At 43.1% G+C, this 24,796-nt stretch overlaps 2 protein-coding genes across 2 annotated transcripts in view; both read left to right on the top strand.

Moving 5' to 3' along the window:
* The window catches only part of HDAC10 (histone deacetylase 10), a 34,745-nt gene extending 18,407 nt beyond the window's left edge, over positions 1–16,338 (top strand). Inside the window, exons 11-21 of the mRNA XM_060244795.1 lie at positions 506–595; positions 2,511–2,617; positions 2,965–3,032; positions 4,242–4,527; positions 9,067–9,157; positions 10,820–10,905; positions 12,180–12,233; positions 12,872–12,953; positions 14,309–14,494; positions 15,176–15,335; positions 15,536–16,338. Coding sequence (XP_060100778.1) covers positions 506–595; positions 2,511–2,617; positions 2,965–3,032; positions 4,242–4,527; positions 9,067–9,157; positions 10,820–10,905; positions 12,180–12,233; positions 12,872–12,953; positions 14,309–14,494; positions 15,176–15,335; positions 15,536–15,561 — 1,236 coding nt within the window. The 3' untranslated portion in view covers positions 15,562–16,338. The remainder of the gene's footprint in view (positions 1–505; positions 596–2,510; positions 2,618–2,964; positions 3,033–4,241; positions 4,528–9,066; positions 9,158–10,819; positions 10,906–12,179; positions 12,234–12,871; positions 12,954–14,308; positions 14,495–15,175; positions 15,336–15,535) is intronic.
* Positions 16,339–18,056: 1,718 nt separating this feature from the next.
* The window catches only part of TUBGCP6 (tubulin gamma complex component 6), a 45,839-nt gene continuing 39,099 nt past the window's right edge, over positions 18,057–24,796 (top strand). The window contains exons 1-3 of the mRNA XM_060244794.1: positions 18,057–18,168; positions 20,460–21,292; positions 23,625–23,788. Of these exons, the coding sequence (XP_060100777.1) occupies positions 20,555–21,292; positions 23,625–23,788 (902 nt within the window). The 5' untranslated portion in view covers positions 18,057–18,168; positions 20,460–20,554. The remainder of the gene's footprint in view (positions 18,169–20,459; positions 21,293–23,624; positions 23,789–24,796) is intronic.

Raw genomic sequence — 24,796 nt, 5'->3', positions numbered from 1 at the left:
TTGAAATATTTATGATGAGCTTTAATAATAATAATAAATAATAAATTTATTCTTATATCCCGCCCTCCCCCGCCAAAGCGGGCTCAGGGCCGCTTTATACCCAACTTCTCTCTGCCTGAACTTCTGCCCCCTTTGGTGATTTTCCATGTAAGATTTTCCAAAATGATTTTTATATTTGAAGTGGTGATCTGTAACTCATGAGAGTTCATATAGGAATAGATGTTGTTAGTCTCTGAGATGCCACTGGACTTTTGATTTATTTGGTGGTTATCTGCTTTGAATTCAGAAAGTCCCAGGTTTAATCTCTGGCATCTCAAATTAAAAGAATCAGGTAGAAGGTGATAGAAAGACCTTTTACCTGCTTCCCTGAAGAGTGGCCGCCAGAGTAAGCAACGCTGAGCATTATAGACCATTGGTCCGCTTCGTATAAGGCAGTTTCTTGTCTTCCACAGTTCTGGCTCGTTGATGCAACAAATCATCTGTTTATTTGTTTCCAATTTTCTAGGGTCAGATGAGCGCTACACCAGAATGTTATGCCCACCTCACTCATTTTCTGATGCATTTAGCAAAAGGAAAAGTGTGTGTGGTTCTTGAGGTAAGCTTTTTCAGTATAATGATTCTCTACGTAAACCTTCCCTACAGCGTTTTCTCCTTAGTCGGTACGCGCCAACATTCACTGCATTTGAGATGTTCAAACGTGAACATCGTAACGCTAACTAAGCCAGTTCCAAGAGTTCCATCAAATTCTTGTTATTAGAAACAGAATTCTTTGAGGGTTAAGTGCTATGCAGAAACAACTGGCTCAGTTAATAGGTACTTGCTTTGAGTTCTAGAAGAAGAAGAAGATATTGGATTTATATCCCGCCCTCCACTCCGAAGAGTCTCAGACCGGCTCACAATCTCCTTTCCCTTCCTCCCCCACAACAGACACCCTGTGAGGTGGGTGGGGCTGGAGAGGGCTCTCACAGCAGCTGCCCTTTCAAGAACAACCTCTGCCAGAGCTATGGCTGACCCAAGGCCATTCCAGCAGGTGCAAGTGGAGGAGTGGGGAATCAAACCCGGTTCTCCCAGATAAGAGTCCGCACACTTAACCACTACACCAAACAGGCTCTCCTACACCAAACTGGCTCTCTTCTACAGGACAAAGTAAATGTGTCAAGTTCTGCGCAGCAGTCATTAAGTCCACCTCTTCGATGCACATCAAATTAGGTTTTATTTAAATAAGCATGTCAACAGCAAAGACAAGTCTGGCTAAAACTGACCTGCAGTGATCAGGTCACACTTTTATAGGTTACAAAAGCAGTTAATTATGCAGCCTTAGGCACCCAAATTCTGGTGGGCTTGATATTCAAAGAAAGATACCTTCACTCTTCCTCCACAGTTCACGCAGCTTTCTTAAAAGAGAAAGTTAAGATTCTCTAGCAGTGTAGATCACCACTGACCTTCACAACTCACAAAAGGAATGTATGTAGCCAGCGAGGGCAGAATGGTTACTTATACAAAGTTACAAAGAATACAGACAGGACCAAAGCAAAGTGTATAGATACATTAGGCATTATAACATGGCAAATCCTGATGTCCAGTATTTTAACCTATTTTCTGTTTTTCAGCCCATTGTTCTTTTAACCTGTTTTTACATGCCATTAAAGGTTGATTGATTGATTGATATTGACAAAATGGACCTCATTGTAAAACATGTTGTGGGACTTGTTTTGAGTTTCACAGGGCAAATAGGGTTGCCGAGCCCTATTTGGCTTCAGTGAGGGATTTTTCTCGTGCAAAGCATGAGTGCACAATGACGTCACCTGGAAGTGATGTCATTGTGCCGGGCACATCGTGCTGGGGACAGTCTAGGATTTGGGTAAAAACTCTATGGTACCATGGAGGTTTTTTTTTTTTTTTAACCTGAATCCTAGAGCGTCCCCAGTGCAATGACATAACTTCCAGGTGATGTCATCGTGCTGGACATGTTGCGAGATGCTGAAGCTCTTTGGGGACGGGGATCCCCTTGGCTGCCCACTCCATGCTGGCGGATAGGGGGCCTCCAAACCAGGGGAACCGCTGCCCCCCAGTGGGAGCTTGCCAACCCTAAGGGCAAAGTAAATGGGTTACTGTACAACATGAGGGTTGTGGGGGGGGGGCAGAGATTGGTCCAGAAATTTGATTATAAGTGTTGGGTTTCACCCCTTTCCCAGTGGCATTATCAGCTCCTGGTGAGTACAATAAAATATTTTCTATAGGGACAGTATAGGCAAAACCTGCTTTCTATCCCTGACTTTCTATCCCAAGCCATTGGATACGTGAGTAGGTCTTCCCTGAGGACGGCATTACTTTCTACACAGCGTGTACTTGACCATGAATTGTCTTGGAAGCTTTGCGAATACTCCTTGTTTGTTATATAATAAACAAGCCTTTGACTTCTGCAGTATCCATGCTTTTTGTTTGGTTTGTGCTTTTATTTATTTGGTCTTGTACTTTGTGTCTAAATGAATAAATGTTTGTTCATACAGGGTGGATATCATTTGAGGTCACTTTCTGAATCTGTTTGCATGACTATAAAAACTTTGCTTGGAGATCCTTTGCCCTCTTTGTCTGGAGAAATGAAACCGTGCTTAAGGTATCTGCATGTATGTATGCGAATGCATGTATGTGGCTACAAACCAACAAATGGCAAGCATTTTTAAGACCCTACTGATTTCAGTCAGGAAGCTGACTGCATCCTTAACCGTTTCCTATTAAAATCAGAAGGATTATGTTTGGCTCTATTGCCGTTGTTGTTGATAAATGAAATTGCTGGTGTGCAGTGGGCACTGATAGTATATTTGGAATGGATGTGCTTTTTAGCAAATGTCCAGTTCTTCATTCTATAGTCTTAAATGCATGAAGCAAGCATCTCCAAAAAGCAAATAACTCCAAAAAGCATCTCCAAAAAGCAAATAACTCATCCTCTGCTTTCTTTTGCAGTGCATTAGAGTCTATACATGATGTCAGAGCTGCACATAAGTCATACTGGAAATGTTTGTCTTATGAAGGTAATGGTGGATTTCTTTGGTTTTTTTTCCTGCAACACAGTGCAATCAACGGAGTGGATCTAACCACCCTCCATGGAGTTTTCCTCCAATTTAAGTGGTTTTCCCTCCACTGAAGATAGAATTTCCCTGTTCTCTCTTTGAACTGTAACAGTTTGTCCCTGGAAAAGCCATTCCTGAGGTCTGACCTTTAGGAACGATGAACTGCAGCACAGGGAGCTGCCTCTTGGGGAGGGGACTTTGAAAATATGGGCCACGTCCTTCCTCCCCCATGAGGAGTGCCTTTTATTTATGCAAGGCTTGTACAGATCAAAACTCAATACAGTAGGAATTGCGATGCCAGTTATGTTTTAAACCAAGGGCGGCCAACGGTAGCTCTCCAGATGTTTTTTGCCTTCAACTCCCATCAGCCCCAGCCATTGGCCATGCTGGCTGGAGCTGATGGGAGTGGTAGGTAAAAAAACATCTGGAGAGCCACCGTTGACCACCCCTGTTTTAAACAATGGAAATTATCCAGGACACACATTTGAATACTGACCATTGTATTCAAATGTGTGTCCTGGATAATTTCCATTGTGTGAGTTGAGCAAGACCAGGGGTCTCCAACCCTTTTGAGCCGGCAGTCACCTCTGGAATTTCATGAGGGGGTAGAGAGCATCACCCCAAATGGCTGCAACGGGCCCAAAATAGCTACCACAGGAGGTGACGCCAAATGGAATATCTCCTTCCTCTCACCTCTTGAGAAAAGAAAAGCCTGAAGAGGGAATGGAACCACCAGTCTGCCTGATCCTCCAATGGAAAAACCTTTTACTTAAAGGAGAGCAGTCCTGCTATACAATGGCCCTGACCACTTTATGAAAAAACTGGCAGGAGCTGAGGGAAGTACTGTTAGATACCATGGTGCCCATGTAGTGAACCCTGTACAAGACAAAGGCCATGCCCTCTGTCAATGTTTTTGTCCCGCCCCCCCTGGTTTATGCTGAAGAGGGTCAGTGGATCGGAAAAAGCAGTACAGGGAACAAACTGAAAGTCTTCAGGAGGAATGAGAATTGGCAAAAAATTCCCTGACTTCCTCTGCATCTGAAAAAAGCCATTCCCTTAGAAGACCTGCTGCTGCACCAATAGAATGGTAGCTTAGCATCCAAGCCTTCTGTTTCCCCACAAGTTGTGTTTTCTGTTTGCCAAAGATGTATTTTATGGTATTGTTCTCAGACCTGACTCCCTTGAAAGATCTCAGCACCAAACTGTGCCAGCTGGACGAAGGAGAAGTGGTTCAAACTGGCACACCGCTTGTGAAGCAGCAGGAAGCTGGAAAGACCAACATCGATGAAGCCACTAAAACAGATAGGTTTTTGGAACTGCACATGAAAGAAATTCTGTCTCTGGAACCTGCTGTTAAAACATTAGTTGCTGTTGCTGAAAGGAATGCTGACATGCTACCATCCTCTGTTCAGATTGAGAAGAACGGGGACTCTGAAGAGCTGAAAGCCATTGTTCGGTTAGCCACATTTTTATCTGTTCCACAGCTGGTCGGATCATGAAGGAGCCAACCTGAAATACTTTTACATACCACTGATTCCAGTGACCGACTGAAGTACATGCTTCACTCACCATCTCGCTGGAATCAGTGGCAGCTAAAAGCGTTTAAACTCTAGCTGATCATATCAGCAATTGGAACTTCCAGTTAATATTGCCTTGGTAACGTGCACCCTCTTCTTTTAAGCCGTCGATTGTGTTCAGACACACACGAGACTCAAAACCTTTTTGATTGCGTTCATTAAAAAAATTACAGTGAAAGACCAAGGTTAATTTGAAACAAATTACTGTTTTCTACCAGAGATCGGAGCATTCTCATACAAATTAGTCTTGGTGCATCTTGGTATAAATGCCAGCTTTATATCAGGTCATGGAGCCAGTTTGGTGTAGTGGTTAAGTGCGCGGACTCTTATCTGGGAGAACCGGGTTTGAGTCCCCACTCCTCCACCTGCACCTGCTAGCATGGTCTTGGGTCAGCCATAGCTCTGGCAGAGGTTGCCCTTGAAAGGGCAGCTGCTGGGAGAGCCCTCTCCAGCCCCACCCACCTCACAGGGTGTCTGTTGTGGGGGAGGAAGGGAAAGGAGATTGTAGGCCGCTCTGAGCCTCTGTCCTTGAAAGGGCAGCTGCTGTGAGAGCCCTCTCCAGCCCCGCCCACCTCACAGGGTGTCTGTTGTGGGGGAGGAAGGTAAAGGAGATTTGTAGGCCGCTCTGAGCCTCTGTCCTTGAAAGGGCAGCTGCTGTGAGAGCCCTCTCCAGCCCCACCCACCTCACAGGGTGTCTGTTGTGAGGGAGGAAGGTAAAGGAGATTGTGAGCCGCTCTGGGACTCTTCGGAGTGGAGGGCGGGATAGAAATCCACTATCTTCATCTACCTCACAGGGTGTCTGTTGTGGGGGAGGAAGGTAAAGGAGATTGTGAGCCGCTCTGGGACTCTTCGGAGTGGAGGGCGGGATAGAAATCCACTATCTTCATCTACCTCACAGGGTGTCTGTTGTGAGGGAGGAAGGTAAAGGAGATTGTGAGCCGCTCTGGGACTCTTCGGAGTGGAGGGCGGGATAGAAATCCACTATCTTCATCTACCTCACAGGGTGTCTGTTGTGGGGGAGGAAGGTAAAGGAGATTGTGAGCCGCTCTGGGACTCTTCGGAGTGGAGGGCGGGATAGAAATCCACTATCTTCATCTACCTCACAGGGTGTCTGTTGTGAGGGAGGAAGGTAAAGGAGATTGTGAGCCGCTCTGGGACTCTTCGGAGTGGAGGGCGGGATAGAAATCCACTATCTTCATCTACCTCACAGGGTGTCTGTTGTGGGGGAAGGAGGTAAAGGAGATTGTGAGCCGCTCTGAGACTCTTCGGAGTGGAGGGCGGGATATAAATCCAATATCTTCTATCTTCTTCTTATTATTTATATCTCATTTTATTTCCATCTTGGAATTCAGTGTATAATAAAGGTTTCCCATCCAGGCACTAAGCAGCCCCAGCCCTGCTTAGCTTCAACAAAATTGCTGCATCATGTACCTTTGGATTATACTCTGGAACATACGAATACTTAGAAATCACATCACTGGGAGTTCAGGCCACAAATCAAACAATCCATATGGTATTTTAATATGGCACATTGCCTTTTCCTTGTATACAAGGAATAATTTGTACAATAATGTCCAGATTATTTCATGCCACTGGGGTTTTGCAGACGATCTTATTTTAGATTAGTTTTTTTTAAAAAAAATCAATGAAGAGTAATGTCAAAGCTACATCAATGTATTCAAAAGCAGTTATTTGTTTGTATAAAGAATGTATATTCTCCTTCTACAGGCAGGTCACGAGCAAAAACAAGATAATCAAATTGTTAAAACAACAAGATAAATGATCAATATTAAAATCAAGCTGGGGCATTAAAAAAAAATCCATAAAACAGTATTCAGGCTAGAAGCAGCCCATAAAAAAAAACAGCACCCCCCCCCCCGAAACACTCCCCCCTCCACAAACAAGACAGTTAAACCTGAGTTAAAAAGTAATGTTTTTTCCTGGTAGATAGATTCAGGTGGGCGGCCATGTTTGGTCTGAAGCAGTAGAACAAAGTAGGGGTAAAGTTTTACCTTTAAGACCAACAGAGTTTTATTCAAAGTACAAAAGCTTGCATTCTGAATAAAACTTTGTCGGTCTTAAAGGTACTACTGGACTCCTTTGTTTTTTCCTGGTATTAACAAGACTGGAAGGTAGGCAGACTAAGCAAGCCTTAAGGGAGAGGACATTCTGAGTAACCACACTAACTTTGCCAAACAGGTGGGTTGAATCAAAAGCATGTCTCTGTGGAGGCTCTCATATTTTTCATTCCTGCCGATTTGCCTTGTAATATATGGATGTGTTTGTCTAATTTAAAGAGCAAAAGGGACTCACGGGTGGTATTTAATTTGTTATTTCCTTTATAGTCTGCCTTTCTCACTGCCACTTCTTAAGATGGAGTACAACTAAGTCTCTACGCATTAAGAACAGTGTAATATTTCCTCCATACTAGCACTTACAAATTATAGCATATTGCCCTAAAAACAATAGAATACAGACAATAATACAAGGCTGGAGAACAATGCCATAGACCATATTATACAGCTGGACTGCAAAAGTAAAGACAATTCAATAATCTTACAATTGCAACACAGTACGGTAAACACAGCATAATGCAGTGCAGTAGGACTGTCTTACATTCCACCACTGTTAACCTACAACCTTAATTCACTTTATAAAAATGCCTTTTTCAATAATTCCATTTTACATATTCTGTGGAACCACAGGAATTTGGGAGTCTTCTTGACCTCAGGCAGGCCATTCCATCAGGTATGTTTGCTGGGTGGCACCCTCAGCTTTGCTATAGCAGAGTGTATAAGAAGCTGTTCAGACATGCAGATCCTAGGCCATGATGGGCTTTCTAGGTAATAGCCTATACCTTGACCTGCATCCAGAAACCAATTGGTAACCAGGGAAGTGAGTGACTGCAGAGTAGTTGCAGTATGCATACCATAACTCCTAATAACCAAACTGCATAATTCTGTACCAGCTGAAGTTTCTGTTTTCAAGGGCAGACTCGTGTCTAGGTGACGTGAAGCTATGTGGCCAGACCTGGTGGGTCAAGGTAGGGAGCCATCCTCTGAGCTAAATGAATATGAAAGAAAGTATTCCTCCTCCCCCCAGTCTTTTGCAGCTGAACTAGCATTCTTTTCCAGTATAATGCTGGGTCCAGTATAACCCCTCGGCTCTTAACCAAATTGGCAAAGGTCAGATGAATTCCAAAAAATGTACAAAGCTCTGTTTCCTTAAAGACCTCAGCCTCCCTGTCCAGAATTACCAGGGTCTTGTCAGGATTCAGTTTCAGCTTGTTGGTGTTTAGCCGTGTAAACCCAAGCAGCCAGGCACTGTCTCAGGACCTCTCCAGCATCACCAGATGAACTGGACAACAAAATGTTGAACTGGGTGTCATCAGTAGGTTGATAACACCCATCTCCAAAACCACAGCTCCATTCCACCACCAGCAGGTTACTTCGCCACAGCTGCTGCTCCTGGTCCTCTTCTCTAGCCTGAGGTTCTGAACCTAAAAGTGAGCCTGGATTAGAGAAGAGAAGAGAGAGGAGAAGGACTGCAAGGAAGCAATCCCTGAAACATTGAATGTTTAGCCCCCTGTCACCCATACAACCCTTTTCTTCTTAAATCAGACACTAACTCCCCTGATTTCTATGTGGTTTGAAACACAGTAATCTGTCTCTTCTTTCTATTATGTTCCTATCAAGCCCCATTCTTCATGCAATAAAAGTAATTTAAAAACACACAGCCTCAAGTAGAAAACTATTATAGCAGGCATGCAGAAGATCCCAGATTCAGTCCCTGACATCTCTAGTTAAAAGGATCAGGTGATAGTAGGTGATGTGAAGGACCTTAGCCTGGACAATGGCTTTCATTCTCAGTAGACAATTCTGACCTTGATAGACAAAAGTCTGATTCAGTATAGAGCAGGTTCGTTTGAAAGGGGCTATAAGAACTTTCCCAGTGTGCTAGTTTCCTATTTTCATAGTTTTTAAAATCAGGAAAGCATTCAAACATGTTATCACCTACCTGTAATCAGAAGCAATATGATCTGTTCTGTTACCTCAGTCAGCTGCTTGTGCAGAATAGTCTGTTCTCCATTTCTTTTTATTATTCTCAGAAAGGCTTATCTTTTTGGACAGTTCTTTGCTGAGAGAAGGTCCTAAGCTGGTCATAATACACTTCCTTCGCCTTGTGGGCTATTATAAAGTTATCCACCGTTTCTGTTGCCATGAAATGTCTCAGCTAATTAATGCCGAAGCAGTGGATGTGAAAGATAGATCAGCACTGACTGCTCTGAAATTGTCTAGTTTACTTTTTTTTTCTCATTTGGTAAAATGGACAACAGTGATTCTTTAAGTGAAGCTTTTCGTGTTGATGAGCATGTGTGGCTGTTCCAAATTTGTAAGCATTTTAAACATATTTTACAGTGGGTTTGCTGCTGAGTTGGTGAACGAAGAAAAAGTCTTAAGGGTGCTGGGGAACATGTTGGCTGTCCTTGAAAAAATAGTCGAAAAGAAGGTAATAAGCAGTATATCCCATGCTTTCTGATCTTTGCTCAGTGATAGATTTTGAGCAAATATTGCACCTTTCTCTTACTTTCAAAACTGCTGTAGATATGTAGCTGTTTACCAGTTACAATTTATAGAGGTCCACAGGTCAAGAATAGAAAGCATGCTCTAGAGCCGTACACGGTTAATAAAGGCTGCCCAAGTCTCCTGATTCTGACAGGTCATTGTTTTGTGTATAGCTTTGTCCCTGTCCTGACCTGGATAGCTCGATCTTGTCAGATCTTGGACGTTAAGTGGGATCAGCCCTGGTTAGCATTTGGATGGGAGACCATCAAGGAAGCCTAAGGTGGTTATTCAGAAGCAGGCAGTGACAGACCACTTCTGAATGCCTGTGGTCTTCAAAACTTTATGGGGTTGTCCTTTCTGCTGTGACTCGATGGCAAAGAAAGGGCATCCCATCTTGCCTTTGTTCTAGAAATGCCTCCATTTCCTCAGACTTAATAGACCAACGGCCAGTAAGGTTAACTTTTTTGTATTTTTCATTGGCTGTTCCCACAGTGCAAAGCTGCTCTATCAGGGACGGTGAAGCTTACTGTAGGTCCCCATCACTCTGATCCCTTCACTACACAACATCTTTTTAAACCCAATTCATTGATATTGGCATATTTGGAAATGAAATGGATAATCACGGCTGCATCAAGCCAAAGGGGGAATAGAAAGTAATGTATGTTATCTGTATGTAAGCTGGGCATGAGGTTGCTAGGTCTGACTCAAGAAATATCTTGGGACTTTGGGGGTGGAGCCGGGAGCAATGCTGTGACAAGCACGACTGAACTCCAAAGGGAGTTTTGGCGATCACATTTAAAGGACCACACTCCTTTTAAATGCCTTCAGTGGAAATAATGGAGGTTGGAGGCACCTTCTTGCGAGGCTCATAGAATTGGACCTCTGGTCCAATCTTTTTGAAACTTGGGGTTTTGGGGGAGGAGAGGCACCAGATGCTATGCTGAAAATTAGGTGCCTCTACCTCAAAAAACAGCTCCCTCCAGAGCTCCAGATAACCGTGAATTGCTTCTCCATTATACCCTATGGGGACCAGTCTCCACAGGGAATAATGGAGTGCCCAGCAGACATTCCCCTCCTCTTGCTTTCTGAGAACCCTGAAGCAGGGGGACAGCCTCCAAATCAGTGGCTCTCCTGCCCCCAACTGGTGATTTGCAACCTTACCTAGTCAACATAGATGCATCAAAATAGTTGTCTGATGCAAACCTTACTGCTCTGGGCGGGGGCGGGGCTTATATAGCCCCGACGCCACGCCCAGAGAAAAGACCCGGATATACCGGGCCAAGCGCTCTGCTGCTCCCTCCTTCCGAGGGGGCAAAGATGGCCCCCAGCCTGAACGCCGGCGATGCCGGCTTGGCTGGGAAGGGGCCGGACCTTGTGTCCCAGATTCTGGTCATATCACAACAACCCTGTGAGATTGATTAGGCTAAGAGTATATGAGTGATCCAGGGTTACTCGGTGAGATTCCATGGCAGAGATTCGATGGGGATTTGAACATGGGTCTCCCAGATTCTAGTCCAGCACTCTAACCACTATTATCTGTTGCATGGTTTATAGTCAAGGCAACAAAATTCTGGCAATTAACGGTATTTTAATTTTGATTTTTCAGGTGACTAGTGGGCTCGTAGTATCCCCAGAAGTTTCCCTTTCTTCTGTTCTTGCTCTGAAACACTGCCAGAACCTGAAGCTTCAAAAGTGGGTAAAAGTGCTAGTTTTGTGCAGTTAATGAGGTGCCATTACATTGAAAGAGTAACTTCTTGTAGCTAATAAAGTTTCTGCTTACTTTGAAATATTCATCATACTACTACACAGAATTGCTGTTTTTGGATTCAGGATCAATCTTGACAGATTAGAAAACGTTGATCTCATCATGACCTGTAGCAATTTTTGTAGGACGTGTTTTCAGGTTGAGTGCTGGAAAAATGTCAAAGTGATCCATACTTGGAATCTAAAAAGGTTTTGCGCCTGCATGGTGACAAATGTGTATTTGCAACGCCATGCAGGTGGACCACGGACATGAGATTAGATGCAGGAAAGAGGCTTACACTATATTACTTTGACACAAAGACATGACACATAGTTTAACAATTCAGGGTGGCAATGGATTTTAGACAAGTTGCTCTGGTGCTTGCAATCCTGAGATTTGGTGCATATTTCGCAGGCCAAAGGGCTGCTTGAAAGTACATCTTCAGATAAACGTCTCCAGTGTGTAAAGACAAAATGTACCGTATTTGCCGGCGTATAAGACGACCTTTTTTGCCCTGAAAAACATGCCTCCAAGTGGGGGGGTCGTCTTATACGCCGGGTGCACTTCAGTTGGGATAGACATAGCTGCCCATAGTGGCCTTCCGATGCTCGCCCGGTGCCCATAGTGGCCTCCCGGTGCCCATCCACCTCATTCTACATACCGTCCAGTATCGCGCGGTATCCAGCGGGGCCGCAGCGGGTCATCAGCGTGGCTGTGGCGAGCATCAGCAGCGAGACAGGGGTGCCAGCCTTTTCGGCATGACCGGCCCGTTCTGCTCGGCGGGAAGCGGCGGCGCTCCGGCCCGCCCCTTGTCTACGCAGAGCTCGCGCATGCGCACTAGTGCCGGTCACAGGGAGATTTTGAGTGAAAATGTTGGGGGGTCGTCTTATACGCCCAGTCGTCTTATACGCCGGCAAATACGGTAATTGGCCTCCAGAAGCTATACTCCAGAACCTGGAAATTTGCTGCGGATGTATGATTTCTTTCTTTCTGAGATAGTGTTGATACTGACCCAGCTATGTTCATTTGGTTCCTTTTTTTTTTGTACATCCTGCTATGACACTGGTGTTGTTCAAAACTTATGGGCAGGTTTTGTGTGTGTGCGCACACTAATTTCTATCTGCATGGCACGCTATTTATTTTAAGTATTTCACACTTTAAAAAAAAGTTATATATTCTGAGTGCATACCTATTTATAACACTGGCAATATTTGCCCTATAGAGTCCTGTGCGTATTTGTTGGTGACATGGATATGAAAATTGATTTGGTCAATGGGTAAGCATTTTGGCATTCTCTTCCCCACATACACACTTTTAAGTTGGCAATCTACAAACCATTGAATCTAGAGCTACATTGAGGCAGTTATGGAAAGATGTTATGAAAAAGGGATACCTGTTATTAGAGCTGTAATCCTATATATATGTAACTTGGAGAAAACAAAATCAGCACTTGCTTCTAAGGAAATATGCTTCTAAGGAAATATGCATAGGATTGAGCTGCAAATCCTTTTCTGTTTAAGCAACTTTCTGTTTATGCCATATGAAGCAGAGCTACATCCTTCAAAGCCCATTGAATGCTTAGGTTGACACTGTATGATGTGTTAGTAAATCATGGTTATGAAGAATGATCCTATGGCTGTTTGGTTTTGTTGCGGCAGTCTCTCTGCTATCTTTCTGTATCTCTTCCTGAAATGTGTAATTTATCCATTCTGCTTGTTATTTCGTTGGGATTTGTTTTGCATGTAAGAATTTTTAATTTATTCTAAGTAGTTCCCAGAACAGTCTAATTGGCTGTTCCTTTTATGTATGCAGTATTTCTGTTGGCTACTAGCAGAAATCAGTTCTGTTTAAACCATTAGAATAATGTTACGCATTGTCATTTTTAGTGTTTTGAAATACCACTTTTATTTGCAGAAAAGTCTTCTTGATCAATATTTGTGGCAAGCAATCTGAGCAAGCTAACACCAAATACAGTATTTCTATAAACTGGAAAGAGGTAAGCTTAATTTTTTTGTGGATCTTTTACTCCCCTAGGCAAAGTTCATTGAAGAAGCATCAACCCAAACTTAAAACTGAGTTTAAACATTCAGCAAAATCATGTGATTAGAAGTTTAGACAACACTCATGTAGAACCATCTTTACATTACTGTGTACTCAAGCGTGGGAAACTAGGAACAACCAGGCTTCCTAACGTATGTGCACACAGGTAAGAACATAAGAGAAGCCATGTTGGATCAGGCCAATGGCCCATCCAGTCCAACACTCTATCACACAGTGGCCAAACATTTATATATATATATATATATATATACACACACACTATGGCTAATAGCCACTGATGGGCCTCTGCTCCATATTTTTATCTACCCCCCTCTTGAAGCTGGCTATGCTTGTAGCCGCCACCACCTCCTGTGGCAGCGAATTCCACATGTTAATCACCCTTTGGGTGAAGAAGTACCTCCTTTTATCCGTTCTAACACGACTGCTCAACAATTTCATTGAATGCCCACGAGTTCTTGTATTGTGAGGAAGGGAGAAAAGTACTTCTTTCTCTGCCTTCTCCATCCCATGCATTATCTTGTAAACCTCTATCATGTCACCCCGCAGTCGACATTTCTCCAAGCTAAAGAGCCCCAAGCGTTTCAACCTTTCTTCATAGGGAAAGTGTTCCTAACCTGTAATCATTCTAGTTGCCCTTTTCTGCACTTTTTCCAATGCTATAATATCCTTTTTGAGGTACGGTGACCAGAATTGCACACAGGTATTAATATGCATGCAAGAAGCCTTCACTTCTTTTGCGTTTTTCCCAGGAAATGATAATGTGAACATGGCTTTTTCTGTAAAGATGTTCTTAGTGGGAAAACACCGGAGGAAGCTACTTCCTGATAATCTTCTGCTTAACCTATCTTTGTTAATACAGCAGATCTCTGGCTGTGGCTTTAGACTTAGAAGTTACTCATGGCTCTCCTGCAGGTGGGTTGAAAGGCCAGGCGGGGGGAGGATTAGGCAGGAAAGGAGGCCCCAAGGCGAATTTTGAAGTGTAGAACGTCCTGGAAATATAGCCTGGTGATCTGCAATGCTGTATCTATACAAATATTAAAAGTAAACTATAACACTTTAGTGTTAATTGGTAAGAAATTACTACATTTTACGTTGGGGTGGGGAAGTAGCAAGGAGTTACATCTCAGAATTTACAGCAAATTTAGAAGTGGCTTTGACTGCAGAAGGCTAGTGAAACCCTACATTAAATGGTTAGGAAGTACCTCGTTCCATTTTAAAAATTTGCTTTAGAAACAACGCTGATTATTTGCCTCATCCTTATACAACTGCTCTCTGAATTTCTTCTTGAAGGATGCTGGAAGAAGCTCTATCTCCTCTATGTTGTTTGGATTCATCCTTCCAGTAGCGTACAGCTATCAGCCTGAACTCGTGATTATAGCGGTTGGATCAAACCATATTCTTGGCACAAATGGGATTTCCTTGCTTATTAGCTTACTGCAAGGGTTAGCACAGTCTCGAATTCTGGCTGTGATCCAGGTAAAGAACTGTAGCTGTCTGATGACAGAATAAGGATGCTGCTTTAAAAAAAACACAAATTAACATAAAAATCCTGAGAGAAGGGATCCATAGGGGGAAAGGGGCCTAATTTTTCATACCTTTAATCCTATAAAAAGTTGGATGCCTCAAAATTACTCTTTGTTATTTAGCCCTCTTACCTGCTTCCACTCCAAAACACTCTTTTTTGTATTATGGGGTTGCCCTCCACATGTGCATATCATAGACAGGGAGTTAGCATTGCTTTCCTTCGGAACCATTCCCATTTCCAGACTCCCTGTCTGTCTCTTGACTGAGCTCTGTCTGTTTAGTATCAACAATGGGAAAGCCATCTGTTTGCGTCTCTTGCACTGGGCATGGGGTTGGACTGGATAACCTATAACAGGGATGGCCAATGGTAGCTCTCCAGATGTTTTTTTTGCCTACAACTCCTATCAGCCCCAGTCATTGGCCATGCTGGCTGGGGCTGATGGGAGTTGTAGGCAAAAAAACATCTGGAGAGCTACCGTTGGCCACCCCTGACCTATAAGAAAGACACCTGCCAGCTCTAGGACTCTATAGTTTCTGAGGCACTAACCCAATTGAATAGCGTGCCTTATTTTGTTTAAGTTAATCTCTTTTGAGCTATTGTGTTATATAGTTGCTTTGGGTTTTTTTTGAAAGGAGACAGAGGTGCTACTTTTGAAAGATATAGCTAAGCCTTTGACAGGCAACAATACACCTTGCTTTGGGACCTGCACATCAGCTTCACAAGAGAATATACAAACGGTGAAGGAATTACAAGAACAATTTCAGCAAGAATGGAAAATGCTTCAGTGTTCAGGCAAGTAATCAGATACTGATTAATTATAAAAGAGTGTTTAAAAAAAAAAGAAATTCCAACGTATAATCCTATTGTAGAAAATTCTATCATTGGTGCAAGATTTTGAGTAACCTTTCAGTGTAGATTCAGACAGTAGATGAGATGTCTGGAGCTTTATGTATCAGAAAGTTTGACTAATTGTAATTTTTCCCCTTGTGTAGTAAATGTCTCTGTGACTGAGAGATGAAATGACTTGTCTGCCGTTTTGGGGACTTCCTTCTACCTAGAACTAATCAACAGCATCACATCGATACTATGCGAATTGTTATATATAAACAAAAACAACGATTCAGAGCCATTGGACCCCTTTGCAATTCAACTACGAGATCAAGAAAGACCTGAACGTCATTTAGTATTTTCAGTCAACCATTAGACCAAAAAAAAATAAAAAATGAAGACCACGCCACAGAGAAGGAATTATACTGCAAGAATCCTCAGCTATTTTATTTTGAGATATTAGCATGCTGTTAAATGTATATGTATGTTTAAAATTTTGTGTGTCTGATAGAGTTGCCAGACCCCTGGTCGGGGCAGGGATTTCCCCTGATTTCAGGGGCTCCAATCTGCCGTCACCCAGCTGGCTGGCAGGGGAAGCCCCCTCCCCGGACATCCCCCTCCTCCGTGAAGTTATCAGGACGACGATGTTCTGTGATGTCAAAAAGGGCCAGTTTAAAAACAACTTTCTGTAAGAAAAATTTTGCCTCAGGCAAGGGAGGAACCAGGGCTTATTTTGAGCAGGAATGCAGTTTCAGCTGGCTTGAGATCGGGGGTGTGGCCTAATATGCAAATGAGTTCCTGCTGGGCTTTTTCTACAAAAAAGCCCTGGGAGGAACCGTAGCAACAAAGGCATTGTATTTTTCTTTTGAAGTTGTTCTCTATTATGAATACCATTGGCATACAGGTTTGTTGAGTTAAACCTAAGGCCTGCCCTTCAGAGTGTGTTTGTCTATTAAAATGTGGAACAGTTAGTTTCCTATTAAGGATTGGTCCCGAGGGGCCACATTAACAGAGCTGAATTGTAGTCCAACTAATTTCTTCTTACCTTGGATTTTGTTTTTGGAGGTTTTTTTCCTTTTCAGGCAACCATAGAATCACACCCCCCCCTTTTTTTTTTTTGCTCCTACCACATCTCCCTGATGGATTTACCCCCAAAATGCAGTTGTATCAATAAAGTGTCTTTACTTACAGTGGGCTGTGAATGGCTTAATAATTGGGGTGGGCTTGTAATTTTCCAGTCTGTGCCATCTTAAAACAATCGCTGCCTCAAGCCAGAAAAGGAATACATGGATATTAGTTGCTAGACATTTTTTCTGTATACAATTTCTGGTGGATGGTGATTTTTATTATTATTTTACACCTAGGATGTCCCAAGAAGTTTCTGCTATCGGCCTTTCAAGCTGGTTCTGAGCTATTTCTCTGCTTATTTATTCAAAAGTCAGTCCTACCTTAATTGGAGGGGAGGGGGGTAGAGAGAGCAATAGAAACCACTTTAATACTGCAGTGCTGTGGGAATCCGCAAAATATGGGCCAAAAAGGCACTCTCAAAAGCTTATACTATTTAGAAAATAAAATGGAGTACTGAGAGAAGGAAATATATTTTAGGTACTTACTGAGCTAGGGATGCTTTTCCTTATACAGCTACAGGGTGGGGCGGGGAACAGAATTTAAAACTGCTCTGGAACGTCAGAAGATGCTAGGACTCTAGGAGCGATAACCGATCATGCCTCTTAGGGTTGCCAAGTCCAATTCAAGAAATATTTAGGGAGGGACGGTGGCTCAGTGGTAGAGCATCTGCTTGGTAAGCAGAAGGTCCCAGGTTCAATCCCCGGCATCTCCAAAAAGGGTCCAGGCAAGAAGGCATGAAAATCCTCATCTTGAGACCCTGGAGAGCCGCTGCCAGTCTGAGAAGACAATGCTGACTTTGATGGACCAAGGGTCTGATTCGGTATAAGGCAGCTTCATATGTTCATATGGGGGCTTTGGGGGTGGAGCCAGGAGACATTAGGGGTGGAACCAAGATCAAGGCTGTGACAAGCATGATTGAGCTCCAAAGGGAGTTCTGGCCATCACATTTAAAGGGACGGCATACCTTTTCCATGCCTTCCTTCCATAGGAAATAATGAAGGATAGGGGCACCTTCTTTTGGGGCTCATAGAATTGGACCCCCCGGTCCAATCCTTTTGAAACTTGGGGGATATTTTGGGGAGAGGCACTAGATGCTTTACTGAAAATTTGGTGCCTCTACCCCAAAAAAGCCCCCCCCCCCAGAGCCCCAGTTCAATTCTCCATGATTTTCTATGGGAATAAATCTCCATAGAGAATAACAGAGTTCCCAGCAGACATTTCCCTCCCCTCCCCCCGCTTTCTGACGACCCTGAAGCAGGGGGGGAGGGCCTCCAAACCGGGGGATCCCCTGCCCCCACCTGGGGATTGGCAACGATAATGCCTCTGCTTACAGCGCTGACCTCACTCTCGTAAGACCTCGGCGATCACCCATCAGCTGGAATTTGCAGGGAAATGTCATACCTTTTCCATCCCCATTTTTAGAAACCGCGAGGCAGGGCTGGGAAACCAAGCAGAGGCCCACGCGTAGCGGCGCCCTACCGGCGGCCCTGAAAGCGACCCCTCGCTCCGCCCACCCGGGTCGCCTTCTTGTGACGTCAGAGAGCTCGCGACACTTCCCGTCTCCGCGGCGGCGCTGAGGGCGGCAAAGCGGGAGCTGGTGGAGGAAAGAAGACGGGGAGGCCCGTCGAAGGAAAGAGGCCCTTGCCACGCGGGGCGCGGAGCCTCCTGGGTAAGGATAGGAGTTGCTGTCATGGAAACGGCATTGATGCGGTTTGGGTGGGAGATGGTTAAAGAAGCCTCGGTTCCTAAAGGAAGCTCCACCTGGGAAGCCGTTTCCCCCGGTGGAGAAAGTCTGGTTGAGGCTTCTCGATGGTGCTGGGCAGGTTCTTTGAGTGCAGAATAAAGAGGGGGCTTGCAGCACCTTTAAAACGACTGCGGTTTCATGCTGGCATAAACTTCTGTGGCTTAGAGTGCGTGGCATCACTCTTGAAAGATGCGCGCTCTGGTCCATGAAAGCGTCTGCTGGGATAAAAATGTGTCAGCCTTTCGTTTATCACAAGTTTATCCCGTTTGGGGTTTTTTTTGCAGCAGACTAATGCAACCACATCTCTTAATCTCTTCTTGGCATTCATTGATCTAGCTTCTTTGTGGCTGTCGTTCCCGCTTAGATTCAAGGAGGGTTATAAAGTCGACTGCGGGGTGTCATGATAGAGGTTTACAAGATGATGCATGGGATGGAGAAAGTAGAGAAAGAAGTCCTTTTCTCCCTTTACACACTACAAGAACTTGTGGGCATTCAATAAAATTGCTGAGCAGTTAGGTTAAAATTGATAAAAGGAAGTACTTCTTCACCCAAAGAGTGCTTAACATGTGGAATTCACTGCCACAGGAGGTGGTGGCGGCTGCAAGCATAGCCAGCTTCAAGAGGGGATTGGATAAAAATATGGAACAGAGGTCCATCAGTGGCTATTAGCCACAGTGTGTGTGTGTGTGTATATATATACACACACACACACACACACACACATATATATCTATATCGGCCACTGTGTGATACAGAGTGTTGGACTGGATGGGCCATTGGCCTGATCCAACATGGCTTCTCTTATGTTCTTACAGAAACGGGAGAAAATATATAATCACGCAGTATATAGGACATCCAACAAACAGTTCAGTTGGACTAAGGATACAAAATCGAATGGCTGTAAACAGCAGACTGGCGTACTGTGAGCAATGCCGAGTGTGGGTTCGGAAAGGTACAAGACAATGCAGTAGCTGCTCCCATGTGAAGGGGCCTGTACAGTCTGTCCCATCCCACTATAGTTCTGATTCCATTCCAAGAAAATCCACCAAACGTTTCTGTTTTGCAGGGTAGTGCTTTAATGACTGACCTGTGAAAAAATAAAGAATGGTGTAGTAGCATGGGTGGAGGGTGGCATGAAGACGTCTTGATTCAGTAGTGCCACAGCATTGTTCTAGGAAGTTGTAAATGTATAACTGTATATTCATTCTAGAATTGTTTGATGCAAGTTTTAGAAAATGGTAGCAAAGTCTAATATAGTATGGGCAGTCATTTCCCTGTTACAGCAGTTTAGACATTAATGGCTGTGTGTTGCGTAATTTTGAGGGGACAGCACATTTACACTGTTATGCAAGCTGCAGACTCACTACTTTACATTGTAGCCAAGTGTCATTTCTTCAGTGTTGTCACATGAAAAGATATACTTAAATATTTACAAAATGTGAGGGGGTGTACTCACTTCTGTGACATACTGTAAGTACTTTTCTCTCTCACAATACAAGAACTCGTGGACGTTGAATGAAATTGCTGAGCAGTCGGGTTAGAACGGATAAATGGAAGTACTTCTTCATCCAAAGGATGATTAATATGTGGAATTCACTGCCACAGGAGGTGGCAGTGGCTACAAGCATAGACAGCTTCAAGAGGGGAATGAATAAGCATATGGAGCAGAGGTCCATCAGTGGCTATTAGCCACAGCTTATTGTTGGAACTCTCTGTCTGGGGCAGTGATGCTCTGTATTCTTGTGCTTGGAGGGGGGGGGCACAGTGGAAGGGCTTCTAGCCCCACTGGTGGATACCTTGTTGGCACTTGAGTTTTTTGGCCACTGTGTGACACAGAGTGTTGGACTGGATGGGCCACTGGCCTGATCCAACATGGCTTCTCTTATGTTCTTATGACAAGATGAGACCATTTACTTTGTCTGGTAGCCATTTTGTGATCTTAGAAAAATAATCCCAATTGCTGTTTATTTTCACTTTGTAATCTACTTTCTGAATTATGGAATGTCATGCCTTACACAGGCTTTGTGGGTTTGTATTATTTTCCAGTTTTATAATCTGACCCCTACTCCATTTTTATTGGATGTTATTTTTTTAAATCCATCTTGAGTTCCAAGGAGAAAAGTGAACAATACATAAAATAATAAAATAGGATTATACTGTAAAAACAGCTCAGGAAGAATGTCACAAATGACTCTTCTCTCCCCCCCCCCCCCCAGTCTTCCAGGTGCTGTAATGGAGCCCTATCAGATGCGTAGGACCCGATCCACACTAATTTGTCTTCTGGAGGATAAGCCAGTAATTTAGTACTGCCATGGAGAGCATTACGAAGCTATTTGGTGACTTGTGTGAGGCCCACCGTGCATGTTTGTCAAAGAAGGACCATCTGGGCAGAGGGAGGAAAAGGTCAAAGAAAAACTTCAAAAGGATTGCATATAATGCTTTGTTTGCAAACCTTTTCTTGGATGAGACTCAGAAGGTGCAGTCCCACATTTGCCGACTTCCAGTGAAGAACAAGATTTTGATGCTGTCTTTCAATCTGAGGGTTGCTGGAATGAGCCCGGAAGCAGACAGATTGGAAGAGCTTGTGGACGAGTTGGAAATATCTACTTCTTTACCATTTACTGAGATTGACTCTGTTTTGGATCTTCTAGTACAGCTTGCAGGAACAGGACCACCTCAGTGTTTACCTCCCAAAAGGGATTACTTTATGAATAACAAGTATGTTGGAAGAAATATTAAATATCAAGGTTATGATTATTATGATGTCAGTGTGTTTGAAGCCAGTGTACAAACATTTATTGTCAATGAGGAGTGTCAGTTTAATGATACAATTCAAAAGACACTACAGGTCATGGAGGCAGCACCAGGCACTGGTCTTCCAACCATGGAATCGTTTTCACAAAGGTACCCTGTTGGTGACAGGTTTGAGAGAGAAACTCGTGTCTCGCTTTTTGGCGCTCTTGTCCATAGCTGCGCTTATGACATGGACATCAAGTTGGATCTGCCGCCAGTGCCTGACAACGCAGATTTGTCTGGACTTGCAATTAAGGTGTGTTCCCTTCGATCTTCTTTTTTATTTTCTTTATTTCGTGTAGTGGTTTGTGAAAATCCATTGGATTGGATCCAGCCAGCTTTTTGCTTGGTGGAAAAAAGAATGATAGTTCCTCTTTGACCACCAAATGGGGCTCACAGGATTTTCATGAACAAAAGCTGGGTGGGAAAGAGGCTGTAGTTAGAGGGAGAATTGGGTGAAATTAAGTGAAAAACCTGACTGGATCCAACCCCTTGTCCTAGCTGTATTAAATGATTACCTAATTAATAATGCCAGTTAAATTTCAGTTAAACTTTCATGAGCAAAGTAATCAGCGTAAGAGCTTTAGCTTGTAACTTCCTTACTGCTTGTCCAATCTGATGTCTGTTTTTTTTTCATTTCTCTTTCTAACTCCTTTCATTTCTCTTTCTAACTTTAGGTCTCTTACCAAAGTATTTATTTATTTATGATTTATATCCCGCCCTTCCCACGAAGTGGCTCAGGGCGGGTTACAATAAAGAATCAAACATAAAATCAAACTACCATTAAATATATAAACATTTAAAACCTTAGAAACATTAAACATCACAGCAAAATGTATAACAGGAGTCTGGTAAGCTACATTTAGTTTCTCATATCAGTTAGGTGTGGGCTAGCCGGAAGAGGGTTGTCTTGCAGGCCCTGCGGAACTGAACAAGGTCCCGCAGGGCCCTCACCTCCGGCAGCTGATTCCACCATGTAGGGGCCATAACAGAGAAGGCCCTATCCCTGGTGGATTTTAGGCGGGCTTCTTTTGGCCCGGGGATAGCGAGAAGGTTTTGAGTTCCCGATCTCAGTACTCTCTGGGGAACATGTGGGGAGAGACGGTCCCTCAGGTAGGCAGGTCCCAGGCCATATAGGGCTTTAAAGGTAATGACCAGCACCTTGTACCGAACTCAGTACATTACTGGAAGCCAGTGCAGGGTCCGAAGAGTACTGAAATTCCTAATGGAATTGATCTGATCCAGTTTGGAAATCCTTTGCCTAGTATAGTTCCCTTCCCAATATTATTAAAGTGCTTTTAAAGTCTCCAGTATCTTGCACTGAAGTGACGGTTGTCAAAGAATGCGTTGGGTTTGTGTGTACAGCAGGCCCATTTTTTTACCTTTGCATTTTTTGTTTCACGGCCCCTCATATCAGCCCACTGCAGATCTACTTCAGCAACGGTTTATGATGGGCAGGGAAAGCAGCAGGGATAATCTTAGACCAAGCTCCATTGTGAATGACCTCTGCTCTTCTGATTGGTGATTCTGGTCACAGTCTGTGATCTCCATAACGTTTCTCACATTCTCATTTTAAAGATGTCGAAACTAAAGCTGAGAAACTGCCTTACTGACAAGCCACCAAGTAACCGCATGTCAGAGCAAGGATTTGGATCCCAAAATGTATAGCATGAAGAAGTCTGAGGAGCTTTTCCAATGGAAAAACTGGAAAATTTTGAGGAGCACTGAAAAAAAACCTTGGATGAAATATTTTCACTATTTAAGAAAGAAAAACCGTGTCTTATAAAGTACTTCCATTCATTCTATATGTACAACAATGAAGAGGGCTGAGGATTTACCCGATGGAAAATTGGGAAATTTTTAGGGAGCATTGGGGGGGGGGGGGAAACCTACTTATACTGCAAAAATACACAATATTATCAAGATTTTTTTAATTAAATGTAGATATTTTGGTAACGGTATGTTAGAATGTTTTCAATGATAGTAAATTATTAAAGAGTTCAGTGTTTTCAATGCTATAAAATTTAGCGTAATAGACAGGCACACTTGTAGTCATATCTATTATGGCTCCAAGAGACAGTTCCTGCCCAAATAATACACTTTGTGTCTTTTGTTTACTATAGAATTTGTTTTCTACTTTCAACATTCAGAATTTTTTTACCACTCAAATGGGCAAAAATTAAGACATATGTGTTGTGGTACCAAGGTGTGCAAACACTTTTTCATACTCACTATTTTTCTTATAGAACATGAAGATATTTATACTTTTAAATTTTATATATATGCCAAAGTACAATTATATATATTGACTAAGTTATAAATGACACATCTTATGTCGTTCAATCATTACTAGAAGTTTAGGTTTGATAGGACAGTGCTGCATATATTTCAGCTTCTCCCACAATTTCTGTTTTTTTCCCCTCATGGCTTCAAAACCTTTGGAAATTTTACATCTCTAGGCGGGCGTGCAGAAGGATGATAAAGGAGTTGACGTTTTCTCTACTATGATGGAAATGTACTGTACTGAAAGAGGAAGGGAAAAATCATAGTTTATGTACATGAACTATATGCATAATTTATATTTACAGGTTCCTCAAAGCATAGACCCTTCAGAAGATGAGGGATTCCAGTCGGCATCCAACCTCACCCCAGACTCTCAGTCAGAACCCAGTGTGACTCCGGATATTGACCTCTGGGAAGCAGTGCTTACATATGGACCTAGTAAGCGAAGGTTCTGGGAAAGGATCGGCTGGTGGGTGCTTGGCTTTAAACTCCACAGCTATTGTGTTTGTGAATTGGAAGGGGTTGATGGGAAGTTGCTTTGATTAGTAGAGTATCAATTTGGAAGGGTTTAGTTCCCCAAATTATTTCCAAGGTTAGAATAGAGGATCTGTGGTTTCCAGTCCTCAGAGAACTTGGGAGTACCTTCTGGAAGCAGACTGGGATCCAAAAAACCCAAACATATATCCACACTTTTCAGACTCCTTCCATTCTCCACGCGCCCTTCAAAAAGGGATTCGTGTAGATCTACAATGGAAAAGGAAAATGGACAGAACCTCATGCAATTTGAATGCTCATGGGTCTCTTTGGGTCTCAGCTTGTACATGATGCCTTTTTCATTAACTAGTCTTTTCTAATGAGTGTAACCTCTGCAGAGCCTTACATTTTCTGTCTACATAACATTTCATGTCTGCTGCCCAGTTTAATGGTGCACTTTCAGAGAAGGTCCATTTTCTGCATTTTTTTAAATGGTATGACATGTTTTTGGAGGGTCTGCATTGTCATCTAACTTTGTAATTGTAGTCTTATTGTATTGTTCATTGGATGTCTTAATGTATGATGTCTGATTTCCTTACAGTTTGTAGTTCTCCTTGATTATCAGCAGCAAATGTGTCTATAAATGAAGTAGATAAATAAATAATTAACATCTGTTAGAAATACACAGAGTGTTGAACTGTGTTCTAAGTCTTCTGAAATGTCAGCAATTTCTCTGTGTTTCTTTCCTTTTTTTGGTGGTTAAAAAGAATACTGGATATTGTAGGCATGCTCTCCAGTCATGGGATTTATGTAGCAAAATTTAGGGATGTTTAAACACAAGCTTTTCTAATTCCTACAAGGCTGCTCGGGATGTAGTCAAGAAGGCTTACTGTTTTTTAAGTTAAAGTCACCCTAGTAAACAGAGCTGATTGGTTTAGGACCATGGTAGCTAAGATCTAAGTATTTATAACTAAGTTGCTGGAATAAAATGAGTCCTAAGCAG

This window comes from Heteronotia binoei, chromosome 8 (genome assembly GCF_032191835.1).
Source record: "Heteronotia binoei isolate CCM8104 ecotype False Entrance Well chromosome 8, APGP_CSIRO_Hbin_v1, whole genome shotgun sequence".
NCBI classification, from domain to species: Eukaryota; Metazoa; Chordata; class Lepidosauria; order Squamata; family Gekkonidae; genus Heteronotia; species Heteronotia binoei.
Note: the sequence above shows the minus strand (reverse complement) of the source record. Positions and strands in the feature narration are given on the sequence as shown.